Genomic DNA, 27,334 nt, shown 5'->3' on the forward strand with positions numbered 1-27,334 from the left:
AAATTCAGATATTAAAAAATACCAATCTGCATTTATTTGTGTCTTCTTCTCCATAGTATTTTATTGAGAAAAATTCAGAAATAAATTAACAAGCATAAAAGTAGATATATGGACCCAATGGCTAAAGGATATGCAAAAGTTCTATTTATTTGTGTCTTTTATATCTGCCTATTGTTTATCTTTAGGGAGGAAGACTGAAAATGAAGGTATCATGCACATCTCATCTGTAACAAACGTGCATAAAAAATAGTTTATCATAATTCCTTATTTTGAAGTAACTTTTAAACCTAGAGGATTATAAATTTGTATATAAAAAAGCACATTTCTGGCACTCAGAGATATTATTCAGTTAAACCTAAACCCTGAAAGGGATAATCCTCTGGAGACTTAATAAAAGAGCCCTGTAAAGTTGGTCAATGAACTACGACAGCCGCTAAATGCCTGAATAAATTGTTTTATTTTCTTTCTTGGCAGGGACCAACATCTGTGCTAAGAACAATGGCGGATGTCAACAACTTTGCTTGTACCGAGGGAATTTGCAAAGGACGTGTGCCTGCGCTCATGGATTTCTGGCCAAAAATGGGATTACTTGTCTGAAGCAAGAGGGCTATTTGCTGTACTCGGGGAGAACGGTTTTAAAGAGCATTCACCTTTCTGACGAAAACAACCTCAATTCACCTGTACAGCCGTACGAAAATACAGAGTATTTTAAAAATATCATTTCCTTGGCCTTTGACTACAAATTTAATGAGAGAGGTACCAACCGTATCTTCTACAGTGACGCCCATTATGGAAACATACAAATGATCAACGACGACTGGACAAGTAGAAAAGTCATTGTTGAAAGTAAGTGTCTGGTTGAGTCCCTATCTCTGCAACAAACATATTTCCAGTGTATTAGTACAATTGTTGTTTTTCTAAGGGTGTCCAGAAAATGTTGATTAATGGCTCAGGTGCGACGTTTATAGATTTTTGTTTTTTTTTAACAATTTTTTGGAGTTACCAAAACACAATGTTACAACTGTTAGACCCTTTTCACACTGGGGTGCTTTGTAGGCACCACAGTGCTAAAAATAGCGCCTGCAAAGTGCCCGAAAGAGCCGCTACTGTGTCTCCAGTGCGAAAGCTCTGAGGGCTTTCACAGTGGAGCGGTGCGCTGGCAGGATGGTAAAAAAAGTCGTGCTAGCAGCATCTTTGGAGCGGTGAAGGAGCGGTGTATACACCGCTCCTGCCCATTGAAATCAATGGGGCAATGCGGTTATACTCCCGGCAAAGCACTGCTACAGCAGCGCTTTGTGGTGGTTTTAACCCTTTCTTGGCCGCTAGCAGGGGGGTAGAACCACCCCGCTAGCGGCTGAATACCGTCGCTAAAACAACGGTAAAGCAGCGCTAAAAATAGTGCAGTTTTACTGCCGATGTCGCTCCCTCCCCAGTGTGAAAGGGCCCTAACAGAATCAGGTAAGATCACAATGAAACAAATAATACAGAGGTCATAGTATCTAAGATCAAAGTCTATATATTTTATCTTTTTTTATAGAATTTGTTCTTAATTGCTTGAAGCCAGGTTAAGTAGCATTTTCATAGTACCTAAAGTTAGTATCGTAGGCTATTGACAATCATTTTTCCCTAAAGTGTTTAAGAAGGTAGTCTGGGCTGCTACTGGGTCTAAGGGAGGGAAGGGGCCCCATTATGGAGGTTTGATGTTTCCATTTCATCGGAGCTGGCTTCAGATGCATAGGGCTATGCTTTTGGATCATGCCATTGCTAGACCCAGATTCTCTTTGCATTTCCCCATCTGTGAGTAGATGCATTACATATATTGTAAAACCCTTACATACTTCTCTGGTTTGCTGTGAATCAGGTGCCTGGCCTCAAGAGTCCATCCTCGCTCTACATCCAACTCAATAATCCAAGAATGATCACAGACCTATGACATCACTCTGTTGATGTTTATTCCACCAGACTGGCTTACTAAAAATCCCCACCTGTGGCTTTATCCCTCTGATGTGTTTTTATCCTATTGAACTAAAATGCATCAGCGGTATGTGGCTACAGTCGGGGACTACCAGTAAGCCAGTAATAAGAATCAATAGACTCACATGATCAGAGTGTGGCCTTTCTTGGATGATTACTTCAGAAGTTCAGAGATTCTGGTCATCATGGCCAGCACTCTGATATCAACCGTGTACGCTTAACACAATAATCCTGAGACTGAAAAACCTCAGCGTGTCTTTTCATCTAAAAAGTGATATAGATAATATTTGAGGTTTGTAATTCAGAAAAAAACAAACAAACATCTATGAACGGTTTGAATAAGTTTGTATTTAGCTTATGGGGTTACTGTGCATAGGAGCACTAACAATTATATTATAATATCAAATGAGAATATACAATTTTTAATGTCTCAGCACTTCATGAATTGGGGTGGTAAAAGAGCTGGGAGGCATGCTTGTCCTTGATTTATATATATATATATATATATATATATATCCTATGTTATGATCAGTTACACTATTGTACCAATTGACATGGGCAGGTGTCACAGGAAAATGTCCCAGGGGGGGACCATCAAAATGTTACTACATCATAGCTTGTAGTTATACCCCCCCCCCCCTTCCCCCTTGAGTATTCAGAAGTAGTTTTAATAGCTCCTTCCAAGAATGTTATATTTGTCCAGTGTGCCTTGATGCAGCAGCGAGGCTTCACATCCACAACATATTTTCAAATTTATGTAAGAAAAACCTCTAATTGTTTACATTTCCAAATAGTTGAATTACCTTTTATGTTGGCTAGCTGGATTGTATGTTAGGGGATTTTTGTGCTGTTTAATGATACCCAAAAATAGCATATTTTGGATTCAGCAAAGGCTGTGCAATTGCTTTATGCAACCTTTCACATAAATAAATCAATCAATCTATCTATCTATCTATCTATCTATCTATCTATCTATATATATATATATATATATACTATCTATCTATCTATCTATCTATATATATATATATATATATATATATATATATATATATATACAGTATATTGTATGTGGCAGAGCATGTGATTTTACCAAAGTATACCAAAATTTGAAGGAACACTTCCCTTAAAATATAATCTATATGTGTATATATACTTTTTTATATGTATATATGTATATCATATGTATATTCATTCATTTAAAAAAGGAAAAAAGAAAAGTATATATATACTTTTTTTTTTTATTTGTGCATTTTTTTTAATGTGTGTATATATGTAGTTTGTTTTTGTTTGCTTGTGGATGAACTGGAAGTCAGTCTTTTCTTCTTATATACTTGATATGTGGTAATAATCTCATGACTCTCATTAATATCAAACAGAGGGACTTGTTATGATCTGTGTCTTTGAGATGCTCATCGACGTGTTGAGACATGGATCATGTACTCATAAATGTTGCATTGACAAACAGCTTTACATTTCGAATTTGTTTTAAAAATCTATGTATAAGCAAGGACACATTTGAATGTAGAGCTCTATCAGAGCCTTGTACTGCAGGCAGAAATAAGACAGAAACAAAACTCCTTCATTTGTAAACGAATGCAGATATGTAGCCGTGCTTGTGGATGTTAAGAAACTTTGATTCGCACAACTATTATTTATTTATTATGTACACATCATTGAAAATTATTATGGTAGAAGTTTTTTTTTTTTTTTTCACTGGCTATCGCAGAAAATAATCACAGATTAAAATCAGTATGTAAGTACATGTTGTCTGGTTAGGAAAACAATGGAGCAGACACTACATCATTTTAATAAGACCCCATTGTCAGCCCTATAAGGCTCTTTCTTAATGATCACCTTTTCCTTTTATAAAGTGAATCAAACTATAAAATCTCAAATGTGACATAGGCTGCACATACTGGTACAATTTGGCTACTTTTGTAGGTAACCCTTGAGATATTTTGTAAATACCTGTTCAAACTGTTGGAAGAACAATTCGATTGGTAATTCCTTTGATAGGAAAACAATTCTTCTTTCGGTTACAGAGAAATCACTGTAGCATTGTCACCCTTAGTGGCAGTGCCAGCCAAGGCGTAAGCCACAGGTCTCCAAACTTTTCAGTACCAGGGCCACATTGTGTATTTTTCAAATTTTTGCAGGTCAAAAAAAATAAATAATAATTTTATAAATGAATGACTACAATTTAAATGAATAAATATACATGAATGAAAGAGGGCAGCCCGCCACTCCAGGTGAGGCAAGGAAGCCTGATTGAAACTGCATGTGGGTGCCCACCCTATATTGCCTCCGTTTATAACAATCAAAGAAGAAATGGCTGCACACCAAGGTTTATTCCAAAATCTTTTATTGGTGTTCCCAATGTGACACTACAGGACACCAACAGGCTGCATGGTTGATGCGTTTCACACACTACATCACATTAGAAGTTCTCTTCTTTCACATTGGAGTCCCCCTTTCACATCAGAAGCTTTCACATTAGAGTCCCCCTACATCAGTGTCTCCAGCAGAGTCCCCCTGCAGGAGACCTGATGATTGCTGGTGAAATGTTTTACAGGCTCCAAATAAAATGTAAAAAAATCAAATAATAAATGCTCTTTTTTTTACCTTCAAAAAATATATAGATTTTTTTTTTAAACAATAAGCTTTTATTGGATCTTAGATATAACAATAGTACAATAATACTAACATCTGTACAGGAGTATCATATTAAAATATAACAAAGTATAATTGAGTTCAGTGGTAGAGTATATTACTAGTAAAACCAACAAAATTGCTTTGTGGTCAGCCGATCATTACATCGATGGTCTATTTAGAAATACTCTGAGTTTGTGTAGAAAAATCTATTATTTATATTTTTTATTTTTTAAAGTGAACTTATCCTTTAAGATTACTTAAAACAGAGTTCTACTTAAAAAAATAAAAATAAATAAAAGTCAGCAGCTACAAATACTGCAGCTGCTGACTTTTAATAATCAGACACTTACCCGTCCCAGGGTCCAGCGATGTGGGGGAACGAAGCCCCGCTCGTCTTCCCCTCCTCGCCACGGTGCAGGCATTGTAACTGTGGGCGCATGGACGAGCCGCGCTGTGCGCTGTGACTGGCCGGGCAATCATCTGGGACCTGTGATGTGTCCCAGATGATTGGCGAGAGGGAGGGGGGAGAGGTGATCTCCCTTCCGGTGCTGCGGTGTGACGGGAGGAAGTGGGAGCTGGGACCCTCTAAAAAGATGACATGCCAAATTTGGCATGTCAGGGGGTCACCTCCCTTAAAGCAGAAGTTCCATTTTTGGGTGGAACTCCGCTTTAAGGTAGAAGCAGAAGGCTTGAAGAAAAAAAAACAGAGTGGTTGCAAAATTAAATTTAATGTACACAACTTAATAAAATCCCAATTTTTTAATATAAAAGATGAATATGTGTAAAGTAAATAGATACCAAATGTGTCAAGTCTACAAATCGCCTGCATCTGGAAAATGGTGACAAACTGCAATACCCCGTATTGCAATTCTTACAAAATCTCTACAACTCATTGGTTTAGTGTTAACCATAAATAATGGCCCTAGAATTATTATTATCACTTCAACCTGCATGTAGATATATGATATATGTTATGCAATTGTTCTTTACATACGCATATGTGTAGGTGCACATATTTTACTATGTGCATTGGGGAGGAGCAAGAGGTCTTTATTTTGTGTTTGCTGTCCAGATCACTTCTACTATAAATTCCCAAGACTGCTAAAAAAATGTAAAATAATAGCAACTGTTGCTTGTTTTCACCCCTTTTAATGAGACAGTGAAAACAGTTTGCTCAGCACTTTACAATGTAGAGGAGGGACAGCATAGTTGCAGTACAGTGCAATACGGAAGGGACAGGAGGGCCCTGCTCGTGGAGCTTACATTCTGAAGGGAGGGGGGAGGTAGTACAAATGGTAATAGCTGCAGGGGATGGTCTGATGGGGGTGGCTTGGGTACAGATCTTAGGTGGGTGTGGGATAGGCTTCCCTGAATAAATTTGTTTTCAGGGATTACCTAAAAGTGGACAGGGTAGGAGCTGACTGGATATACAGCGGCAGGGAGTTCCAGAGGAAGGGAAAGGCTCTGGAAAAGTCCTGGAGGTGAGCATGGGAGGAGGTAGCAAGGGAGCTAGAGAGCAGGAGGTCTTGCGATAAGCAGAGAGGACGATTTTGGGTGATATTTGCAGATGAGGTTGGTGATGTAGCTGGGGGGCGATGTTGTTGATGGCCTTATATGTTGTGGTTAGTATTTTGAATTTTATACAGTGGAGTAGTGGGGAGGAGCAGCAGTCATGGATCAGTTAGTGAGGTGTATGAGTCTAGCAGCATTCATAATAGACTGAAGGGGGGATCGCCTGTGTAAGGGTAGGCTAGTGAGGAGGGAGTTACAGTAGACAAGTAGGGAAATAACCAAGGAGCGAATAAGATGTTTTTTGGTGTCGCTAAGCAGGAAGGGGCAAATTCTGGAGAGTTAAAAAAGAAGAGAAAATCTGCGCTACAGTGAAAAAAAATATAAAAACAAACAAAATTATGTCATGCAGCAATTCAAAATATATACCAAAAATGCTATATAAACCAGACTTAAGAAAAGGAAGTGATAGAACTGCGCAATCCTTAATGTTTAAATTAAGGTGTGAATAAACACTAAGGTGCATATGTGCTCAATGTTGTGTAAAGTATTAACCTAAACCCCAACATGAAAATACATTAGCAACATATACCGTACAGATGAAACCACATAAAAATTAACACCAATTGTTATGAATAAGCACTAATAAAATCAATACTGAAATCCCAATAATAATAGTGCTTCAAGAAAATATGTGCAAAAAAAATTACTGAAGAGATCGAAAAAAATTATATATTATAAAAAATAAATAAATAAAAAAAGTCATTAAAAAGTCCAAGTAAGTGAATTCAACAGACAAATGTCCACAGTGACTTGTCCAAAAATCCAAAGCAAGTGTGATCGTGAGGCAAAAATTAAAGTGCACCACCACCGTGTAAATAACAGATGGCTCCTTACCAGATGCCCCAGTAAGGAGTGCGTATCATAAAGATCGAGACAAGGTATGCATCGGACTCGGATCATCAAAAGATAAGGGACCACTGGTGCCGGACTCAAACGAATACGACCAAGAAGCAGATGTTCACCGTAAGGAGGAAACAGACAATCCAAAATAGTGTAACACCGTTTATTAAAAAAAGAACATAAAAAGAAGTGCACTTACAGAAGTAAATGGACACAGAGCATATCGTCAATGGAAAAGCGTCGGCCGATCGCAAACTCCAAGCGATATCCTTATTCAGTTGCAACTTCCAATGAGGCAAAAAGCGTGTCACGCCACCCAACGCGTTTCGTGAAAAGATCACGTCGTCCTGGGGTAGCGTGACACGCTTTTTGCCTCATTGGAAGTTGCAACTGAATAAGGATATCGCTTGGAGTTTGCGATCGGCCGACGCTTTTCCATTGACGATATGCTCTGTGTCCATTTACTTCTGTAAGTGCACTTCTTTTTATGTTCTTTTTTTAATAAACGGTGTTACACTATTTTGGATTGTCTGTTTCCTCCTTACGGTGAACATCTGCTTCTTGGTCGTATTCGTTTGAGTCCGGCACCAGTGGTCCCTTATCTTTTGATGATCCGAGTCCGATGCATACCTTGTCTCGATCTTTATGATACGCACTCCTTACTGGGGCATCTGGTAAGGAGCCATCTGTTATTTACACGGTGGTGGTGCACTTTAATTTTTGCCTCACGATCACACTTGCTTTGGATTTTTGGACAAGTCACTGTGGACATTTGTCTGTTGAATTCACTTACTTGGACTTTTTAATGACTTTTTTTATTTATTTATTTTTTATAATATATAATTTTTTTCGATCTCTTCAGTAATTTTTTTTGCACATATTTTCTTGAAGCACTATTATTATTGGGATTTCAGTATTGATTTTATTAGTGCTTATTCATAACAATTGGTGTTAATTTTTATGTGGTTTCATCTGTACGGTATATGTTGCTAATGTATTTTCATGTTGGGGTTTAGGTTAATACTTTACACAACATTGAGCACATATGCACCTTAGTGTTTATTCACACCTTAATTTAAACATTAAGGATTGCGCAGTTCTATCACTGCAAATTCTGGAGAAGTTACAGAGGTTAAGGCGGCAGGATTTATCCAGTGATTTGATGCGGGGACTGAAGGAAAGGTCAGAGTCAAGCATTACACCCAGCACCCTGGCATGTGTGGAGGGACTCACGGTTGTGCCGTTGATATTAATGGTAAAGTCACGGGGAGGGGATCGGGTAGGACGAAATATTACAATCTCAGTGTTAGAAAGATTGAGTTTGAGGAAGTGGTGTGACATCCATAATGATATGTCATTCAGTAAGTTTGTGATACAGTACGTGAGAAGATCATAGAGATAGAAGAGAAGAGATAGATCTGTGTGTCGTCGGCATAGAGGTGGTATTGGAAGCCATGGGAGGTTATCAACTGGGGAAGAGATATAGAGAGAGAATAGAAGCAGCCCAAGGATGGAGCCTTGGGGTACCCCAACAGAAAGAGGAGCCTTTAGATGTACTTTAACAATATAATTACAATAATATCACTTTAGTTCAAAATAGGTGATATTACTTTAAAGAATACATACAGTATATAGGGTTAACGTTTATTTTTGTGAAATATTTATCAGTATTGATTTGTTGCTTTTCATGAAAGGCAATTTTTACACATCTTTTAATATTCCTGTTGTGACTCAGAAGACCGGGACTCCAGTGAAGTGATAATATTGTGTAACTTCCCTGAGGTATCAGTATAGTTGCTAAAAGGTTTTGCATGTTTAATGACAATTTCACTCACTCTTTAGGAAAGTGAAATGGAAAGTATTGGTTTTCAAAGGTGAACTCCAGACAAAATTTTGATGGCATCTTTTAAAAAGCTATTCCTTACTTGCATCCTTTGAATGACAGCAGAAGTGCCAAAATAAACCACTTCGAAAGATGACATTCATGGGGAATAATTGACCTATCTTCTGGTTCATAAGACCAGTTCCAATGTCGTGTCCCCTTCACCTGTGCTTCTGGTAATGCAAAAATGTTTGCATTTATACATGTCCCCCCAGGGCAGTACCCAGGACCCCCATAACCTTTTTATGGCCATTCACTTGCATATAAGCCTTCAAAATGTGGACTTTTGATTTTTTTCATGTTCGGGTCCCATAGACTTTATTAGGGTTCATCGTTCGGGTCAGAACTTTTTCTCAGTTCAGGAGTTCTAGTGCAAACTGAACAGGGGAGTGTTTGGCCCATCTTTATCAGCAACCTAAATAAGACGGTGCTACATAAATACTGCACAATTGCTAGTTGGATACACTAGACCTAATTGCTCCAGACATGTGAAATTGGCACTATCGTGATTACTCTGTTCTGCCGCGTACACACGATCGAATTGTCCGGCGGACTCGGTCCGACCGGACCACAGTACGCAGGACAATTCGATCGTGTGTGGGCTCCAGCAGACTTTTTCATCGCAAAGTCCGGCAGACTTAAAAAGTCGTTTTGACTCAAAATTTGTCCGCCGGACTTGGCTTTCAGCGGACAATCCGTTCGTCAGTGTGCTAGTCTGGCGGACTAAGAATGACGCATGCTCTGAAGCAAGTACGAGAAGGAAGCTATTGGCTACTGGCTATTGAACTTCCTTTTTCTAGTCCCGTTGTACGTGCTGTACGTCATTGCGTTAGAAATCGCCGGACTTTCGGAGTGTCCGTGTGTGGCCAAGTCCGTTCATTATAAGGTCCAGCAGATTGTTTGCTGGACCAATTCCGCCAGACAATTTTATTGTGTGTACGTGGCATTCAATAGATAGATAGATAGATAGATAGATAGATAGATACTGTAGATAGATAGATAGATAGATAGATACTGTAGATAGGTTTTATTGTGATTGTATACTTACAACAAAACATATCCGGGTACTTTACAACGGCAATAAAACACTTCTGTCAGGGAAGAAGCCGCAATCTCGCGAGGCACGTTCGTGTTAGCGCGCGTCGGCGCCCACGTAAACGCATAGTAGTTTCTAAACGAACGACCGACGCTACGCCTAACCGGGCGGGCGTGCGCAGGGATGTTACGAGTACTCTACGTAGCCGTACGATCGCTCCGACGCGCCCACGACGTGACCCGGTCATCTCGTCTATTTAAACGTTCACCTGACAGAGCCGCATCGCTGGATTATCGTCAGCTCTCCTGTGTACCTGTGCCTGCGATCCTTGTTTGATTTGACCTCCTGTGTACCGACCCGGCTTGTTTAACCTGTTCCTGTTGTTCTCCTGGCGTCGACCCTTGGCTTGCACCCGACGTTCCTTGTCTGCTTCCTGCACCCGATCTCGGCTTGGCTCAGACTCCTGCTTCCGGTCTCATCTAAACCTCCGAAGACTTACCTCCCGTGTTTGAACCTCAGCTTGGTTTGACCTCTCTACTGAACTTCCTAGCACGGTTGCCCCGGACTCCTATTCACCAGGCCCTTGTCCTCAGCTGCTGCTACCTGGCAACCTGTGCTACTGTGGGCATTGCATCCCTGTATCACCTTCAGGGTTGTGCTGCACTCGGCCGCAAGGGGAGCCCTCTCAGCATCTCGGCCTCATCTCCCGGACGTGACAGTATAATCCAGCCATGTCAGAGGCCGACAGAGGCAACTCCCCAGAAGAAGCCATTCTACAAGAAGTTATGGCTCTTACGCCAGCTATTCAGGAACTCCAGGAAAGTTATCTTTGGCTGAAGGAACGTCTACAGCACTGTCTCGAATTGCCCACCTCTCCTGGTCAAGTACCTGCTCCAGTAGTCTTAACCGCTCCAGAACCACGAGTTCCAGCCCCAGAGCGTTTTTATGGAGACCGAAAGAAATTCCGATCCTTCAGAAACTCATGTTTCCTATACTTCTCCCTGCAACCTCAGACCTTCTCCTCTGAAGTAACCAAGGTGGGGTTCACCGTTTCACTGTTAAGAGACGATCCCCAGACATGGGCCCATGGCCTGCTGGAGCACCGCAGCCCTTCGGTAGAAACTCTGGATCTGTTTTTCGAAGCCATGGCACGCCTATACGACGATCCTTTTCGGACGGCAACAGCTGAGGCAAACTTGTACGCCCTTCGCCAAGGCGAGCGACCCGCAGAGGACTACACAGCAGAGTTCCGCATATGGAGTACTGACTCCGGTTGGAATGAAGCAGCACTCAGATATCAATATCGGATGGGGTTGTCCGAAGCTCTAAAAGACGAGCTAGCCAGATTAGAGGTTCCCTCTACCCTCGAGGATCTTATCCAACTCACCACCCAGCTAGACAGGCGTCTTCGGGAACGTCAGTCCGAACGTGCCCGGATTCCCTGTTCTTCCCAGGCTCCACCTTCGGTTCACCCAGCAATGACTGCTGTCCCGTATAACATGCCCCGTCCCGCCTTAACCTCTGAAGAAAGACTGTATCGCCGACAGGCACGTCTTTGTTTCTATTGTGGGGAATCAGGACATTTCATAGACAATTGCCCTACAAGACCAAGTAGACCTGTCCTCTGTACCCCATTTCACCTACAGGTGACAAGGTTGGCCTCCACCCACGTCACCCTTCCGGTCACTTTGATAGTAGCAGGCAAGAGGGTCCCGCTACAGGCAATACTTGACTCTGGCGCCTGTAGCTGTTTTCTGGATCTAGCCCTGGCTGAAAGTCTGGCCCTTCCACTCAACCTCAAGAAGCAGAGATTGACCGTGCACCTGGCCGATGGCTCCTTACCTAGCTCTGGCCATGTTACCAAAGAAACCATACCCATCCTAACGATCACTGATTCAGGTCATCGGGAATTCCTTAAGTTCGATGTCCTCAGTTCTCCAATGTTTCCCGTTATCCTGGGGACCCCCTGGCTGCAGGCACACAACCCCAGGATTGATTGGATCAAGAAGGAGGTGTCCTTCACTTCTACCTATTGCCAACAACATTGCCTGGATCCCGAATCAGGTGACTTGTCCCGTTGTCTGACCATCCAACCCGTACCCAGTCCACATCCTGACATTCCAGCAGCGTACCAGGAATTCAAAGATGTCTTCGACAAGAAGAAAGCCGATATTCTACCACCACACCGTCCCTACGATTGCCCTATCGAGTTACTTCCGGGGGCCCCCATTCCGTTTGGCCGGATATTCCCCCTTTCAGAAACTGAACTTGAGGCCCTGAGACAATATATTGATGAGAACTTGGCCAAGGGATTCATTCGTCCCTCTTCATCCCCCGCCGGTGCAGGCATCTTTTTCGTGGAAAAAAAAGACAAGACCTTAAGACCGTGTGTGGACTATAGGGAATTGAACAATATCACCCTAAAAAACCGTTATCCACTCCCGCTCATCCCTGAACTCTTCCAAAGATTCCACACCTCACGTATTTTCACCAAGCTTGACCTACGTGGGGCTTACAACCTTGTCCGTATCCGGGAGGGGGACGAGTGGAAGACGGCGTTCAGAACGAGATTCGGGCATTTCGAGTACCTAGTCATGCCATTCGGACTATGTAATGCTCCAGCAACCTTCCAACATTTCATCAATGATGTCCTCCGGGAACATCTAGACCACTTTGTGGTCGCTTATCTTGATGACATCCTCATCTTCTCAACCTCTCTGGAACTTCACAGAGTGCATGTTAAAAAGGTACTACACATCCTTAGAACGCATGGGTTATATGTCAAGGCCGAGAAGTGCGATTTCGAGAAAGAATCTATTCAATTTCTGGGACTTATTATTACCACAGGTGGAATTGCCATGGATCCCCAAAAGGTGAAATCTATCCTGGACTGGCCCGCTCCCTCCGACAAGAAGGGGGTTCAGAGATTCATTGGGTTTGCCAACTTCTACCGAAGATTCATAAGGAACTTCTCCACCATTGTGGCACCCATCACTCAAACTACTCGTCTACACACCAAATTCCATTGGTCCCCAGCAGCGCAATCCGCCTTTGCCCAGCTCAAGACCCTCTTCACTACCGCACCAATCCTGCAGCATCCAGACCCCGCCTTGCCCTACGTGTTAGAAGTTGACGCCTCGGAGGTGGCCACAGGGGCGATTCTATCTCAGCGTCAGGGTCCCAAGGCTTTACTTCACCCCGTAGCCTTTTTCTCTCGGAAGATGAGTTCCCCAGAGAGGAACTACGATGTGGGGGATCGGGAACTTCTGGCGATTAAAACCGCTCTAGAAGAATGGAGATATCTCTTGGAAGGTGCTGCTCACCCCGTCCTCATTTTCACGGATCATAGGAACCTAGAATACCTCCGTACGGCCAAACGCCTGAGACCCCGACAGGCCCGATGGGCTTTATTCTTTTCAAGGTTCAATTTTCACCTAACCTATCGCCCAGGATCTAAGAATGGCAAAGCAGACGCTTTGTCCCGGATGTTTCCTGATACTCCGGAGGATGCTCCACCCAGTACAATCTTGTCTCCCCAAAATTTTCTACTAATACAACCGGATCTGAGGTCCTCAATAGAGCAGGCCTCTAGCCAGTGTACGGAGTCTGAAGTCTCTTCTCTAAGAAGCCAAGGAGGGCTTTTATGGCATCGAGACAAGATCTTCGTTCCCCGGCAAGCCAGGTTGCTGGTATTAAAAACTTTCCACGACCACCAACTAGCAGGCCACTTTGGAGTTCGAAAAACAATTGACCTTGTACAGCGGTCCCTATGGTGGCCTACCCTAAAGACGGATTGTAAAGACTACGTCAACTCCTGTACCACCTGTCAACGTAACAAGGGATGCAACGCCAGACCCTGGGGTCTGTTAAGACCACTGCCAGTCCCGGAGAAACCATGGAAAGAAATTTCCATGGATTTCATCGTAGAGTTACCTCCCTCTGAAGGGTTTACGACTATCTTGGTAGTGGTAGACCGCCTGTCCAAGATGGCGCACTTTGTGCCATTGAAAGGAACTCCCTCTGCCTTGGATACAGCGAAGACCTTTATAAAGGAAATTGTTCGATTACACGGGGTACCTGATAGCATCGTATCAGATAGAGGGGTACAATTCACCTCGAAGTTTTGGAAGGAACTTTGTAAACTGCTCTCGATTGGAATATGCCTGTCCTCAGCCTATCACCCACAGAGCAACGGTCAAACGGAGAGGACCAACCAGACATTAGAGCAATATCTACGATGCTTCTGTTCCTTTTCCCAGGATAATTGGGCTTCCTTGTTACCTTGTGCAGAATTTGCCTACAACAACTCAGTACACGCTTCTACCAATCAATCGCCTTTCTGGGCGAATTACGGATTCCATCCCTCATTTCTGCCTAATGTCATTCCGGAATCCTCTGTCCCGGCAGTTCAAGATAGGGTAAACCTTATTCAGGCAAACTACCAAATGCTCCAAGACACCATGAAGAAGGCTCAGGAACAGTATAAGAGACAGTACGACAAGGGGAAAAGGGTTAATCCCGCCTTCAAGACAGGGGACAAGGTGTGGCTCTCAGCGATAAATCTTAAGCTGCCATGTCCATCCCGGAAATTGGGACCTAAATTTCTGGGTCCTTTTGAGATTAAACGGGAGATCAATCCTGTAGCATTTGAGCTCGTTTTACCTGAATCTTTTAAAATCCACCCTGTATTCCATGTTTCTCTGCTTAAACGTGTTACCTTCAGCCCTTTTTCAGGAAGAGAAGAAGTGCCCCCGCCTCCAGTTCAAGTTGGTGAAGAAACTGAGTACGAAGTTGAAGCTATCCTTGACTGCCGCCGGAGAGGTAGGACTGTTCAGTTTTTGATCAAGTGGAGGGGGTATTCTGCTGAGGAGAACTCTTGGGAGCCTGCTAACCACGTACATGCTCCTCAACTTATACACAGTTTCCGCAGCCGGTACCCTGAAAAATGGGCTCGGTTGGGCATCCGGAGGCTGCCCCTTGGGGGGGGGCACTGTCAGGGAAGAAGCCGCAATCTCGCGAGGCACGTTCGTGTTAGCGCGCGTCGGCGCCCACGTAAACGCATAGTAGTTTCTAAACGAACGACCGACGCTACGCCTAACCGGGCGGGCGTGCGCAGGGATGTTACGAGTACTCTACGTAGCCGTACGATCGCTCCGACGCGCCCACGACGTGACCCGGTCATCTCGTCTATTTAAACGTTCACCTGACAGAGCCGCATCGCTGGATTATCGTCAGCTCTCCTGTGTACCTGTGCCTGCGATCCTTGTTTGATTTGACCTCCTGTGTACCGACCCGGCTTGTTTAACCTGTTCCTGTTGTTCTCCTGGCGTCGACCCTTGGCTTGCACCCGACGTTCCTTGTCTGCTTCCTGCACCCGATCTCGGCTTGGCTCAGACTCCTGCTTCCGGTCTCATCTAAACCTCCGAAGACTTACCTCCCGTGTTTGAACCTCAGCTTGGTTTGACCTCTCTACTGAACTTCCTAGCACGGTTGCCCCGGACTCCTATTCACCAGGCCCTTGTCCTCAGCTGCTGCTACCTGGCAACCTGTGCTACTGTGGGCATTGCATCCCTGTATCACCTTCAGGGTTGTGCTGCACTCGGCCGCAAGGGGAGCCCTCTCAGCATCTCGGCCTCATCTCCCGGACGTGACAACTTCTCAACAAAACCACACATGCATACTCCTTGCACATGCCCACATCAATGTACATAACAGATTGTTCATGCAACCTATATACTGTTTCTGCATTTGAAATTGGTAATAAAAATGTTGAACAATACGAAGAAGAAGAGTTACTTTACAGGAAGAATTACTCTACCAACATGTGAAATTCTTTGCATCGATGGATGTACCTGTTTTTTTGTTATCCTCCCCAGTTTGTCCCAACCATGCATGTCCTTACTACTTGATGGACCTCATATGCAATTGTCAGTGGTCCTGTTGTGGATATTTTTTGGCTAAGACGCTAAAAATAAAACAAAGTATGAAATTGCAGAGAACAGAAAAACAGTATTCAAGACTCTGTTGGAAAATCTGTTCTGAATCGATTATTTTGTACATCTTATTTTATATCCATGATAAGAAAGGGGAGGTGTGAGATGGTATTAAAAAACAGCAAATGAATAATGTCATATATCATATGTCAGCAGCTATTGCTAAAAGTTGCCAGACTAAATACTTGATAAGGGAGGGAGTGAGAACATTCCCTCTCAAAGTTCAGTCTATCTACAAAATATCCTTTGCAAAACCCTTATACAAAATAGATGTTCTTGTGCTTAAATGAACAATACAGTGAATTTCTTTATCAGGAAATGATGGTGATGGGTGGTTACGTGGGAGCTTGAAACTGTCAAGCACCTACAGCTGCCTGGAAATCTGAACAGTGCCTGCATTTTAATGGATGCAGGCTCTATTCAGCCAACAACTTCCCCCCCTGCGTCTTTCGATTTTCAATCAACTTTTCCAGAGTTGCCTAGTGTCAACAGGTCCACAAAAGGACTCGAACTCTTCAATCTCTTGAACAGTCAATTTGAACTCTACAAATGAAAGAAATTACTAACACTTGAGACAATGTACAGGCAGCTAAACCTACATGGCATAAAGTTCTTTAACCACTTTTTTGCTAGAAAAAACTCACTCATCTCCATGCCCAGCAAGGGTGAAGATCTGATCGCCTCCGCTGCTGCCGACTGCTCCGGTAAACGGCGGAGTGCACCGGAGCATGGTGGGAGTAGGGGGCTCTCCCACCACCAATAAAAGTGATTTTGCAGCGGATCTGCCTCAGAGACCACTTTTATCTGAAACCAGACCGCTCACTGAAGAAGAGGATACCGGCGGGTTATGGCTGCTGCCATAACAATGATGTTCCTCTTCAAAGTACCGATGTATAACGATGGTGGGTGGTCCGGAAGTGGGTAAAGTGGTTGTAAAGGCTGAAGGTGTTTTAAAAAACCTTCAGCGTGCAGATCCCCCCTCAGCCCCCCCCCCAATATTTACCTAAGCCTGATCTCGATCCATCGCCTTGCATAAGACCCAAGTCTCTCCCAGGTCTCTCGCTCCTAATTGGCTTACCCCTATGTAACACCCCTATGTAGAAGGAAGATGCTCAAACTAACCTATTCTTAGGGTACTCCATCCAGGTGCGTAATTAGCTTTCAGCAGCGGCCTCAGGGGAGAGGAGAGATAGCTGACAATAGATGCCCCATAGTAAGTCTATGGGTGACATTGCTGTCCAGGCATTCCATCCGCTGTTGCCGATCTGAAGCCGGTCACTGGGGAACAAGACACAGTGACTGAAGCCAGTCACTGGGGAGATCACATGATCAAACTAGAGGCATTTTCCTTCTACATGGTAGTTTGTATAGGAGTTATAAGGGGCAGGGAATAGATTTAAGAGTATATATACAGTATATAGCCTGAATTCTATTTTAACTGCAGCAAATTAAAATCATTTCTCGCATCATGTCAGGCAGGGGTGCACTGTGCGGTACAACTGTGCAAATCTCTGGACTATCCAGTAGTAGCATAGGCAGCTAAAACAGCACCCAATATGTATTGCTTGTGGGTGTGAAGCTGTTGACATTGAGTTCAGCTTCAATTTGCAAGGGACTTAGCCTTTTTTTTTTCTTATTTTTAATTAAGATGTATTCACAGGAGCTTGACTTTGCAAGAGAGAATCCAAACAGAAGTCTTATTACAGAGCTGTGAACATGAAGTGCAGTGTTAGTTAAGCCTGGAGATTGTGGGGGCATGGTCGAGAGGTTAGGAGAAAGATTGTTCTTTCTATTGTATACAAGTTAGTGGCTGGATAATAATTGGTAAGCGAGAAAGATGATTATCCTGCTACTTTGACTGAACAAATCTTCCTCACTCTATTGTGACCTTGAAGAACCTTTCGCTTGGTTAAACTAGATGGACATGTGTCTTTTTCCAACCTAATTAATGATGTAAGCTCTTTTAGACTACAGGAGGAGGAGGAGGAGTGATGGTTGGGTGATACCAGGCATCAGTTGCTCCTAAGAAGCCTACTGCCCTTTTAAGCTCTCGCTCTCCATGACCCGGGTAGGGCTGAAAGGCTGGAGTGATATTGAAAATTCAGAACTAATCACATTAAAAATATAAATAATATATTATGACAAATATTATTTTCATTGGAGTTTTATTGCCACAGCTTTTATTAACTAAGTAGATAATACCAAAATATAACATAACTTAGATACCAAATCTTCAAAAAAATATATTTTTTTAATACAACCAATAAAGCCAGATCCTTGACAGTGCCTTTGTAAACCTAGACCACCCACCAGCCTGTCAGCCGTTGATTAAACGCCAATCATTTTATACCACTATTCACCTGGAATAAACCTTAGCAATTCCTTTCTTCTTGAACACCACAGAATCATACATATTTGTGACCATTAGCCCCCGTTCACACCTGTGTGACTTACCATGTAAATTGAAAGGTCTAAATCTCATGATAAGTTGCACCCTATTGTCGGCAATGGAACTGTTCATATTGGTGCATCACCAACTTTGACGTTTTTTAAGTGCACTATTTTTGTTTTTTTTCAGGTGCGACTTGCATAGACATATGTGCGTGAGTTCGCCAAGTTTCACCTGAAGATGCACTGATATGCGTCTTAGAAATCAAGTGATTTCAAGCGAAATGGCATGATTTCAAAGTTTGGCGTGAAAAATAGTGCAGTTTTATCGCCGACGCCCGCACCGCCCCAGTGTGAAAGGGGCCTTATGTTTTCCTACTCCTCCCCCATCCCCTTGGTCGAGAGACTACTTAGGCCCCTTTCACACGGGTCGGATCCACTCGGTGGACTCCGCTAGCTCAGCAGGAAATCGCTCCATTGATCCCCACTGAGCCGGCGGATGACAGGTCCGTCTCCTGTCAGGATGGACCTGTCAGAGCCCCGCTCTCCTCTATGGGGAGATCGGATGAAAACAAACAGAATGTCTGTTTTCATTCAATCCCATCTGATACACTGAACAGATGGTGAACATGTCGCCATCTGTCTGTTTTTAGTGGATCTTGTCGGATCGGATGGCAGGCGGGTGTCAGCGGACACATCTCTGCTGATATCCTCCTGCCCATACATGTCAATGGGTGGCCCACTCGGATCCACCTGAAAAATGGATAAGCGGATCTGAGCAGGCCTATCATGTGAAAAGGGGCCTTACTGTTTGGTTATGCTTCATAGCCTGTTCATCTTACAAAATCTGTTGGTTAATAGCTACATTTGTATACCTGGATCTGATTGTATTTGCTTACTTTGTAATGCTTTGAAAAATTCTAATAAAGAACTTTTGAAAAAAAAGAAAAAAAAAAGAATTACAGAACAGGAAACCCAGTCTATAGATGTCAAAATATATAGATATAGGTGGAGATTTACTAAAACTGGAGCGTGCAAATTATGGTGCCACTGTGCATGCTAGCCAATCAAATTCCAGGTTTTATTGTCAGGGCTTAATTGAACAAGTTGAAGTTAGAAGCTGATACCATGCAGAGCTGCACCAGATTCTGAGTGCTCCAGTTTTAGTAAATCTCCCCCATAATGTATAGCTGGCCTTGGTCATATGTATAATTTGGTTTTCTTAATGCAAATTCTTTCATCACAGCTTGAGAATACTCACAGCTTGAGAATATGCAAGGAAGCACTTTGGCACTTTGGTGTTTGTTGTATTGGGATGGGTCGGGAAGATACTACGGCTTATATCGTCTAACAAGCAGATTTTCCCAGAACCGTACCTGCACAGACAGCAGGTGCGGAGGTCAGTTTTTGTCTTCATGATTAAAATGTGCAGTGACAGGGGAAGTAATTGTAAACTCCTAACAATTACCAGAGCAGCAGATGCAATGTCTTTCCCATTGTAAAGTGGAATGAACACTTATTTTTATACACATGTAGCAAGCACTGTACCTATTTCAAGTCCTTGAACAATTCTGACACAAATAGAGAATAGAACTTGTTTAAAGTGTTCCTACCACTTACACACACAGGAAGCTGATTTGTTGTATTCAATTTAGTTCAATCAGATAACTTTGAATGTGATGAAAACCACTTTTATTTTAATAGAAGGGAAGAAATGATGATAAATGTTATGAATAGGGACGAGCTTGTGTTTGTCCGGAACAGCTTTGGGTCCAAATCCTAGAAGTCAGCTGTTATTTCTGGGCCAATGAGCTGCGGGGGGGGGGGGGGGGTATTCTCCTCCCTGCAGCTGATGTACATAAAATAGCAGGGGTACTTGTGACATCATTAACCTACATATAGTCAACTGAAATTCCAAAAATTTAGATCAAGCAAAAACTCCACTTTAATTCTTAAACACTGGCACTCCCTGAAGCCCGCACAGTAACCCTGCCTGTAAACCTAACACTAACCCTCCTTGTAACCCCTTACATACTAACTCCCCCTGTGACTCCAACATCAATTACATGTATTCTGCCTGTAACTCTAATTCCCTGTACACACAGTCGGACATTCTGACCGCAAAATCCGTCAGATTTTTTCCGACGGATTTTGGCCAAAACTTGTGTTGCATACACATGGTCGGACAAAGTTGTCGAAAAATCCGATCATTCGTAACGAGGTGACGTTCGTTGCGTACGACGGGACTACGTAGAGGCTAGTAGCCAATAGCTTGGCTAAATCTGAGCATGCGTGGCACTTTGTCTGTCAGAATTCTCTACAAACGATCAGAAAAACTCAGATCGGATTTTGTTGTCGGAAAATTTTAGATCCAACTCTCAAACTTTATCTGTCGGAATTTCCGATGGAAAAAGTCTGATAGAGCCCACACACCTTTGGATTTTCTGACACCATAATCCGATTGGACCTTTTGCATTGTAATTTCTGACCGTGTGTACAGGGCATTACACTTACGCCGCATACACACGATCGGACTTTCCGGAGGATTTGGTCCAGGGGACCAGAGTCCATCAGACAATTAGATCATGTGTGGGCTCCAGAAGACTTTTTCTTCCCAAAAGTCTGGCGGATGTAGAAATAAGAGGCTAGGGCAGCTATTGGCTACTGGCTATGAACTTCCTTATTCTACGTCATCACGTTCGAATCATCTGACTTTTGGAGTGAACTTGTGGCCAAGTCTGTTTGTTTGAAAGTCTGGTGGACCTCAGCTGCAAAGTCTGTTGGATTGTCCGCCGGACCAAGTCCATAGAAAAGTCGGGTCGTGTGTAGGCGGCATTAATATCACACTAACCCTTTCTGTAAGCCTAACACTAACCCCACCTGTAATCTTCTGTTACTCTAACACTAATTATCACACTTATCTTGCCTGTAAACACCAACCCTACCTGTAACCTTAACCATAACCCTCCCTGTAAGCTTAGCACTAAGCCTCCCTATAACCCTAATGCTAACCCTCACTATAAGCTTAGCACTAACCCTCCCTGCAACCCTAACACAAATCCTCCCCGTAACCCTAACGCCAACCCTCTATGTAAACTTAACACTAACCCTCCCTGTAACCTTAACACTATCCCTCCCGTTAGCTTAGCACTAACCCTCCCTGTAACCTTAATATGAACCCTGTCATGTAACCCTTACACTAATATCCCCTGTAACTCCAACATTAATTCCCACACTAACCCTGCCTGAAAAAGCCTAACACTAACCCTCCCTGTAATCTTCTCTGTTACTCTAATGCCCCATACACATTATCAAACTTTCCAACAACAAAACCATGGAATTTTGTTCGAAGGTTGTTGGCTCCAACTTGTCTTGTATACACATGGCCAACAATTACGAACATGGAAACATGGTGACGTACAACGAGCTGAAAAAAAGGAAGTTCAATAGTCATGTGATATCTACATTACGAACGCTAGTTTTAGACCGAGCACTTCCGGCACGTAATTGATTCAGACCATGCGTGGACTTTTGTGCAACAAACTTGTTTACACACAATCGGAAAGTCAGACAACAAAAAGTTGTTGGTGGAAAATTTGAGAACCTGCTAGCCAACATCTGTTGGCGGAAATTACATCAACAAATGTTCAATGGAGCATATACACGGTCTGACTTTCCACCAACAAGCTTACATCCAACATTTTTTGTCGTGTGTATACGGCATTACACTAATTCTCACACTAATCCTGCCTGTAAACACCAACCCTGCCTGTAACCTTAACCCTAACCCTCCCTGTAAGCTTAGCACTAACCCTCCCTGCAACACTAACACAAATCCCCCAACCCTAACGCTAACACTTTATGCAACCTTAACCCTAACCCTCACTGTAAGCTTAGCACTAACCCTCTCTGCAACCCTAACACTAACCCTTCCTGTAACCCTAACATTAACTCTGCCATGTAACCCTCACACTAACATCCCCTATAGCGCCAACATTAATTCTCACACTAACCCTCACTGTAAGCCTAGCACTAACCCTCCCTGTTACTTAACACTAATTCTAACACTAATCCTGCCTGTAACCCTAACACTAACCCTTGCAGTAACCCTACCCGTAACCTTAGAACTAACCCTGCTGTTTAACCCTCACACTAACTCCACCTGTAACTCCAGCATTAATTCCCACACTAAACATGCCTGTAAGCCTAACACTAACCCTCCCTGCAATCTGCCCTGCTGCTTAACACTAATTCTCACACTAATCCTGCCTGTAAGCCTAACACTAGTCCTTGCATTAACCCTTCCTGTAAACCTAACACTTGTCTACCTGTAACTCTAACACTAACCCTCAACCTAACTATCACTAATGTAAATTTAACCCCTTGTCTGCATGTTCACCTCTGTGAGTCCGCTGTGATGAATCGGAACCCTTCATGCACTAATGCTGCGTACACACTGTCAGATTTTCCGGCGGGAAATGTTGGATGTGAGCTTGTTGTTGGACCTTGTGTATGCTCCATTGAACATTTGCTGTCGGACTTTCCGCCAACAAATGGTTGCTAGCAGGTTCTATAATTTTCCGCTAACAAAACTTTGTTGTTGGAAAGTCAGATCATGCGTACACAAGTCTGTCGCACAAAAGTCCATGCATGCTCGGAAGCAAAAGCGACTGGTCTTGTAAACTAGCGTTCGTAATGGAGAATTAACATTCATGACGTGGCAAATTATAAAATCTCCAAATGCAGCGCACAATTCTCTTCTTCTTTAATGGGATAATAATGAAGCCGCTTTGCTGGTGATACTGATGGAGTTATTGCAAACAAATTTTCAAAGGTTTTTTTTTTCTACTGATATCAAAAATCAGCAGTAAAAATAATAAGCGCAAAATAAAAAAACGCAAAAAGAAAAGTGCGAATTAACACTCACCAAACTTCTACTAACACAAAATTAACAGAAGGAGCCCAAAGGGTGGCGCTAAAGAGATGAAAAACCATGTAGTACGTCTAGCATGTCACTACGTTCTTAATTGTTGGCCAACCTTTTGTGTGGCCGTGTATATGCAAGACAAGTTTGAGCCAATAACCTTTGAACAAAAATCCGCAGTTTTGTTGGTGGAAAGTCCGGTTGTGTGTACGGGGCTTAAAAGATATCATCACTGGGATCTCCGTGCTGAAATATGCCATTTTGAAGTAATACGGGTTCTCTAATCACCAGATTTCAGACAACTGGGAGTGGAATGGACTGATGAACTACAACAATCCCTGCATAAAAATATGAAGATTATACTCTATGCTCCCAGTATGCATCTGAAAGCCGAATTTTCAGTTTTGCCTGGAGTGTACCTTGAAGTCAAACGATGAAGAAAATATTGATTGTTTCCAAATACCATGTGTTTAATTCCACACAGCAGGAAAAGGATGTACTTTTTTCGTTAAGTACTGTGATTTGGTACACCCAGAGCATTTAGTGCACATTTTTAGTCCCTCTCCCATTGATCAATCTTCATTCCGATCAAATTTGCATTGGAAAATGACAGCCGCTCTACACTCGTTACAGTAACTCAATACATCAGCTTCCCACAGTAACACAGTATTTATTATTTTTTTCTTCCTCTGTTCATGTAAAAAGATTTATAACCTTGTATCAGTCCTTCATTTGAAGCTCTGAGCTCACTAAAACCAGATTTATAACTGTGCATTATGTTACGCATTTGCAGCCTACTGAACAATGAGACTTTAGAATTTACAAGCCACCATGTAACCCGGTTTATTGAACAAATGAAACAGAGACTATAGCCATGTGTAAATGATAAAATGTCAAAGCTGAACTCCAGCCTTACCTTTAATCCTCAGTTAATTGGTTAGAAGTGTTGTTTGTTCAGCACGTCTACACAAGATGTAGGTGTGACCCATGGCAGTCTGCATGCAGATCTGGTCCACCTAGGAACACATACCTGCAGCAACCTGCTGACCCCTTCCTATAATTGCCAAAGCTAAATAATAACAGACAAATGGGTTGGAAGTTCCTTACTCATAGGACTTACATACAATCTAAAAGGATGTGGCAAGTGATACAAAAGTTATTAGGGATGAGTTGATGGAGAAAGTAAATCAATTGTTAGGTAATAGCTTCCCTGAAGAGATGAGTTTTCAGAGATTGCGAAAGGTGGACAAAGGTGGAGAAAGTAGGAGATAACTGGAAAGACTGGAGTAGTGAGTTCCAGATGGTGGGGAAGCCTCTGGAGAAGTCCGGGAGGTGAGCATGGGAGGGGGTGACTAGAGAGTAGGAGGTCTTGAGAGGATTGACAAGGATGGTTTGGGCAATATTTTGAGACATGTTTGTTAATGCAGCTCAGGAGAAGAGTTGTGGATGGTTTTGTATGTTGTTGATACTATTTTAAACTTTCTGCATTGGGCGAGTGAAAGCCAATGGAGGGATTGACAGAGAGGAGTGGTGGATACTGAGCTGTTGGTGAGATGAAGGAGTCTGGCAGCATCACTCATGGTAGAATGAAGATGGCATAACCTGTGTAGAGGTAGCAAACCAGGGGGAAGTTGCAATATTTAATATAAGGGGGTGAATTAGTAGCTTGGTGGTGTCATTGGTTAAGAAGGGGTGTAAGTAGAATTTTTTTTTTGGCTATAGAGTAACTGAAAAAGGACTCGGGAATTGTAAAAAAAAAAAATACAACTACCCTTGCAGTTGGTCCCCCACCACTAAAAGTGTTAAATGATTATTAGGTAGAGGTAGAGGAGTATCATATAATACTTATCTCATTCCTCTCTCTGGCTGGCTATGTTTATTTTTGTTTTTGTTTAATTCCTTGTGTTTTTTTTTTCTTTTTTGGGTCATTCGTTATGAGCGCAATTCGTAAATTAGAAAATTAGTAAATTCGTAAAATTGTAAAATTCATAATTTTGTAATTTTTTAAATTAGAAAATTTGTAAATGAGAAAATAAGAAAGAATGAAAATCCGAAAATTCTACATAAAAACTAGCTAATAATAACTAACTATTAAATTATAGGTATTGGAATTTCCTTTCAAATTTGTCTGTTAGTTACCGTAACGAATATGAATTTATCCGAAGTTACAAATTATCCGAAATAACGAATGCTGCAGCTAAACAAATGGAACAGAATGAATTAATAATACATAATAATAATAACACATTTTTATTATTATTATTGTTATCATATTAATGTGTTACATTCCATTAATTTAGATACGGCATTCGTTATTTTGGATAATTCCAAAAATATATTTGTTAAACGGAGAAGTTTGTTTTCGGATTTTCGTTAATTTGGATGTTTTTGATTTAACAAATTTGACGAAATTTGTTAAGAAAAATTAATTCGGAAGGAAACAAATTGCACATATCTAACGCTCTCCCCTTTTCTCATGTGCCTGTTCTTACCATGCTCCTTGCCTTGTACTCAAACCCTGGTGTTTGGATGTCTTTTGTTGTACTATTAATCGCAGTTGGAGACCACCAATTTATACGAACTGATGATTTGCAGTTGCGAAATGTCTGCTCCGGAAGGTCTTACCCCATTAATGACCAGGCCATGTTTTGCAATATGGCACTGCGTTAACTTAACTGACAATTGCGCGGTCATGTGACACTGTACCCAAATAAAATGAATGTCCTTTCTTCCCACAAATAGAGCTTTCTTTTGGTGGTATTTGATAACATCTGGATTTTTATTTTTTGCACTACAAACAAAAAAAGACCGACAATTTTGAAAAAAATAAACAATATGTTTTACTTTCTGCTATAAAACACATCAAATAAAAAAAACGAATGTCTTCATCAGTTTTGGCCCATATGTATTCCGCTACATATTTTTGGTAAAAAAAAAAAAAAACCAATAAGTGTACAATGGTTGGTTTGCGCAAAAGTTATAGCGTCTACAAAATAGGGGATAGATTTATGGCTTTTTTATTTATTTATTTATTTTTTACTCGTAATGGCGGTGATCAGTGATTTTTAGCGGGACTGCGATATTGCGACAGACAGATTGGACACCTAACTGACACTTTTGACACTTTTTGGGGAACCGGGGACATTATTACAGTGATCAGTGCTAAAAATATGTACTGACATTGTACTAATGACACTGGCAGGGAAGGCGTTTACATCAGGGGCGATAAAAGGGTTAACAGTGTTCTCTAAATGGGTTTCTAACTGTTTGGGGGTGGGGGGTGGGCTCACTGCATGGACACTCTGATCCACGTTCCTGATTAGTGTCCATGCCTGACAGCACGGCGGTCTACTTGTTTGCATTGGCAGACCGCCGTTTTGTCTCTGCGGAAAACAATCGCAGGTGGCCAGTTGACATTGCATCCGCCGGCCCCACTGACTGCCTCCCCCTGTGGCCAATCAGCGTGCGATCATGGCTCCGGCAGCGCGCGCATCCCACAGTGGCCATTGGCAAAATCATGTACAGGTACGTGATTTTGCGCAATAGAGCCGCCTTGGCGCACTAAATGTACGGCACTCGTAAGTGGTTAAAAAGTGGGCGGGGCCTCTAGGACACAACAAAGTGAGAATTGTAGGTATAAAGAAATCACACATACAAATGGAAGCATGCATCCTGAAGATGTTTTATAGAAAAATGTTGTAAAGGTGAACTTGGGATTTAACTAATCAGACAAAGAAATCTGGAGTTATTACCAGTGCCGGGACGACACCGTGATTCCTTTTGGCAGTGATGGATTGTTTTGTCAATAAAAGTCCATGGCATAAGTCAAATTTCGGAGATAACTTAATATCACCACATACGTCATGCAGCTGGAAAGGCTTCATGATAGTGAATGGAACAAATAAACTCTCACATTACAAATGGAAATAAGCTAAAGGTAGTTTTCGTAATCGTATTACTCAAAGCTGATGTTATGTAAACTCAATTTACAACCATTTTAGTTCAGTGGAAGAACAGATATGTGTAAATATAGATGTATGACTGATAGGTGTCATATTCATCCGGTGCTC

At 42.2% G+C, this 27,334-nt stretch overlaps 1 protein-coding gene across 1 annotated transcript in view; it reads left to right on the forward strand.

The window, feature by feature from the left end:
• LRP1B (LDL receptor related protein 1B) overlaps positions 1 to 27,334 on the forward strand; it is a 2,110,020-nt gene that overhangs the window by 1,570,510 nt on the left and 512,176 nt on the right. Inside the window, exon 41 of the mRNA XM_077447755.1 lies at positions 475 to 846. Coding sequence (XP_077303881.1) covers positions 475 to 846 — 372 coding nt within the window. The remainder of the gene's footprint in view (positions 1 to 474; positions 847 to 27,334) is intronic.

This window comes from Lithobates pipiens, unplaced genomic scaffold, assembly GCF_037356315.1.
Source record: "Lithobates pipiens isolate NorthernLeopardFrog02 unplaced genomic scaffold, aLitPip1_a1.2 Scaffold_22, whole genome shotgun sequence".
Classification (NCBI taxonomy): domain Eukaryota; kingdom Metazoa; phylum Chordata; class Amphibia; order Anura; family Ranidae; genus Lithobates; species Lithobates pipiens.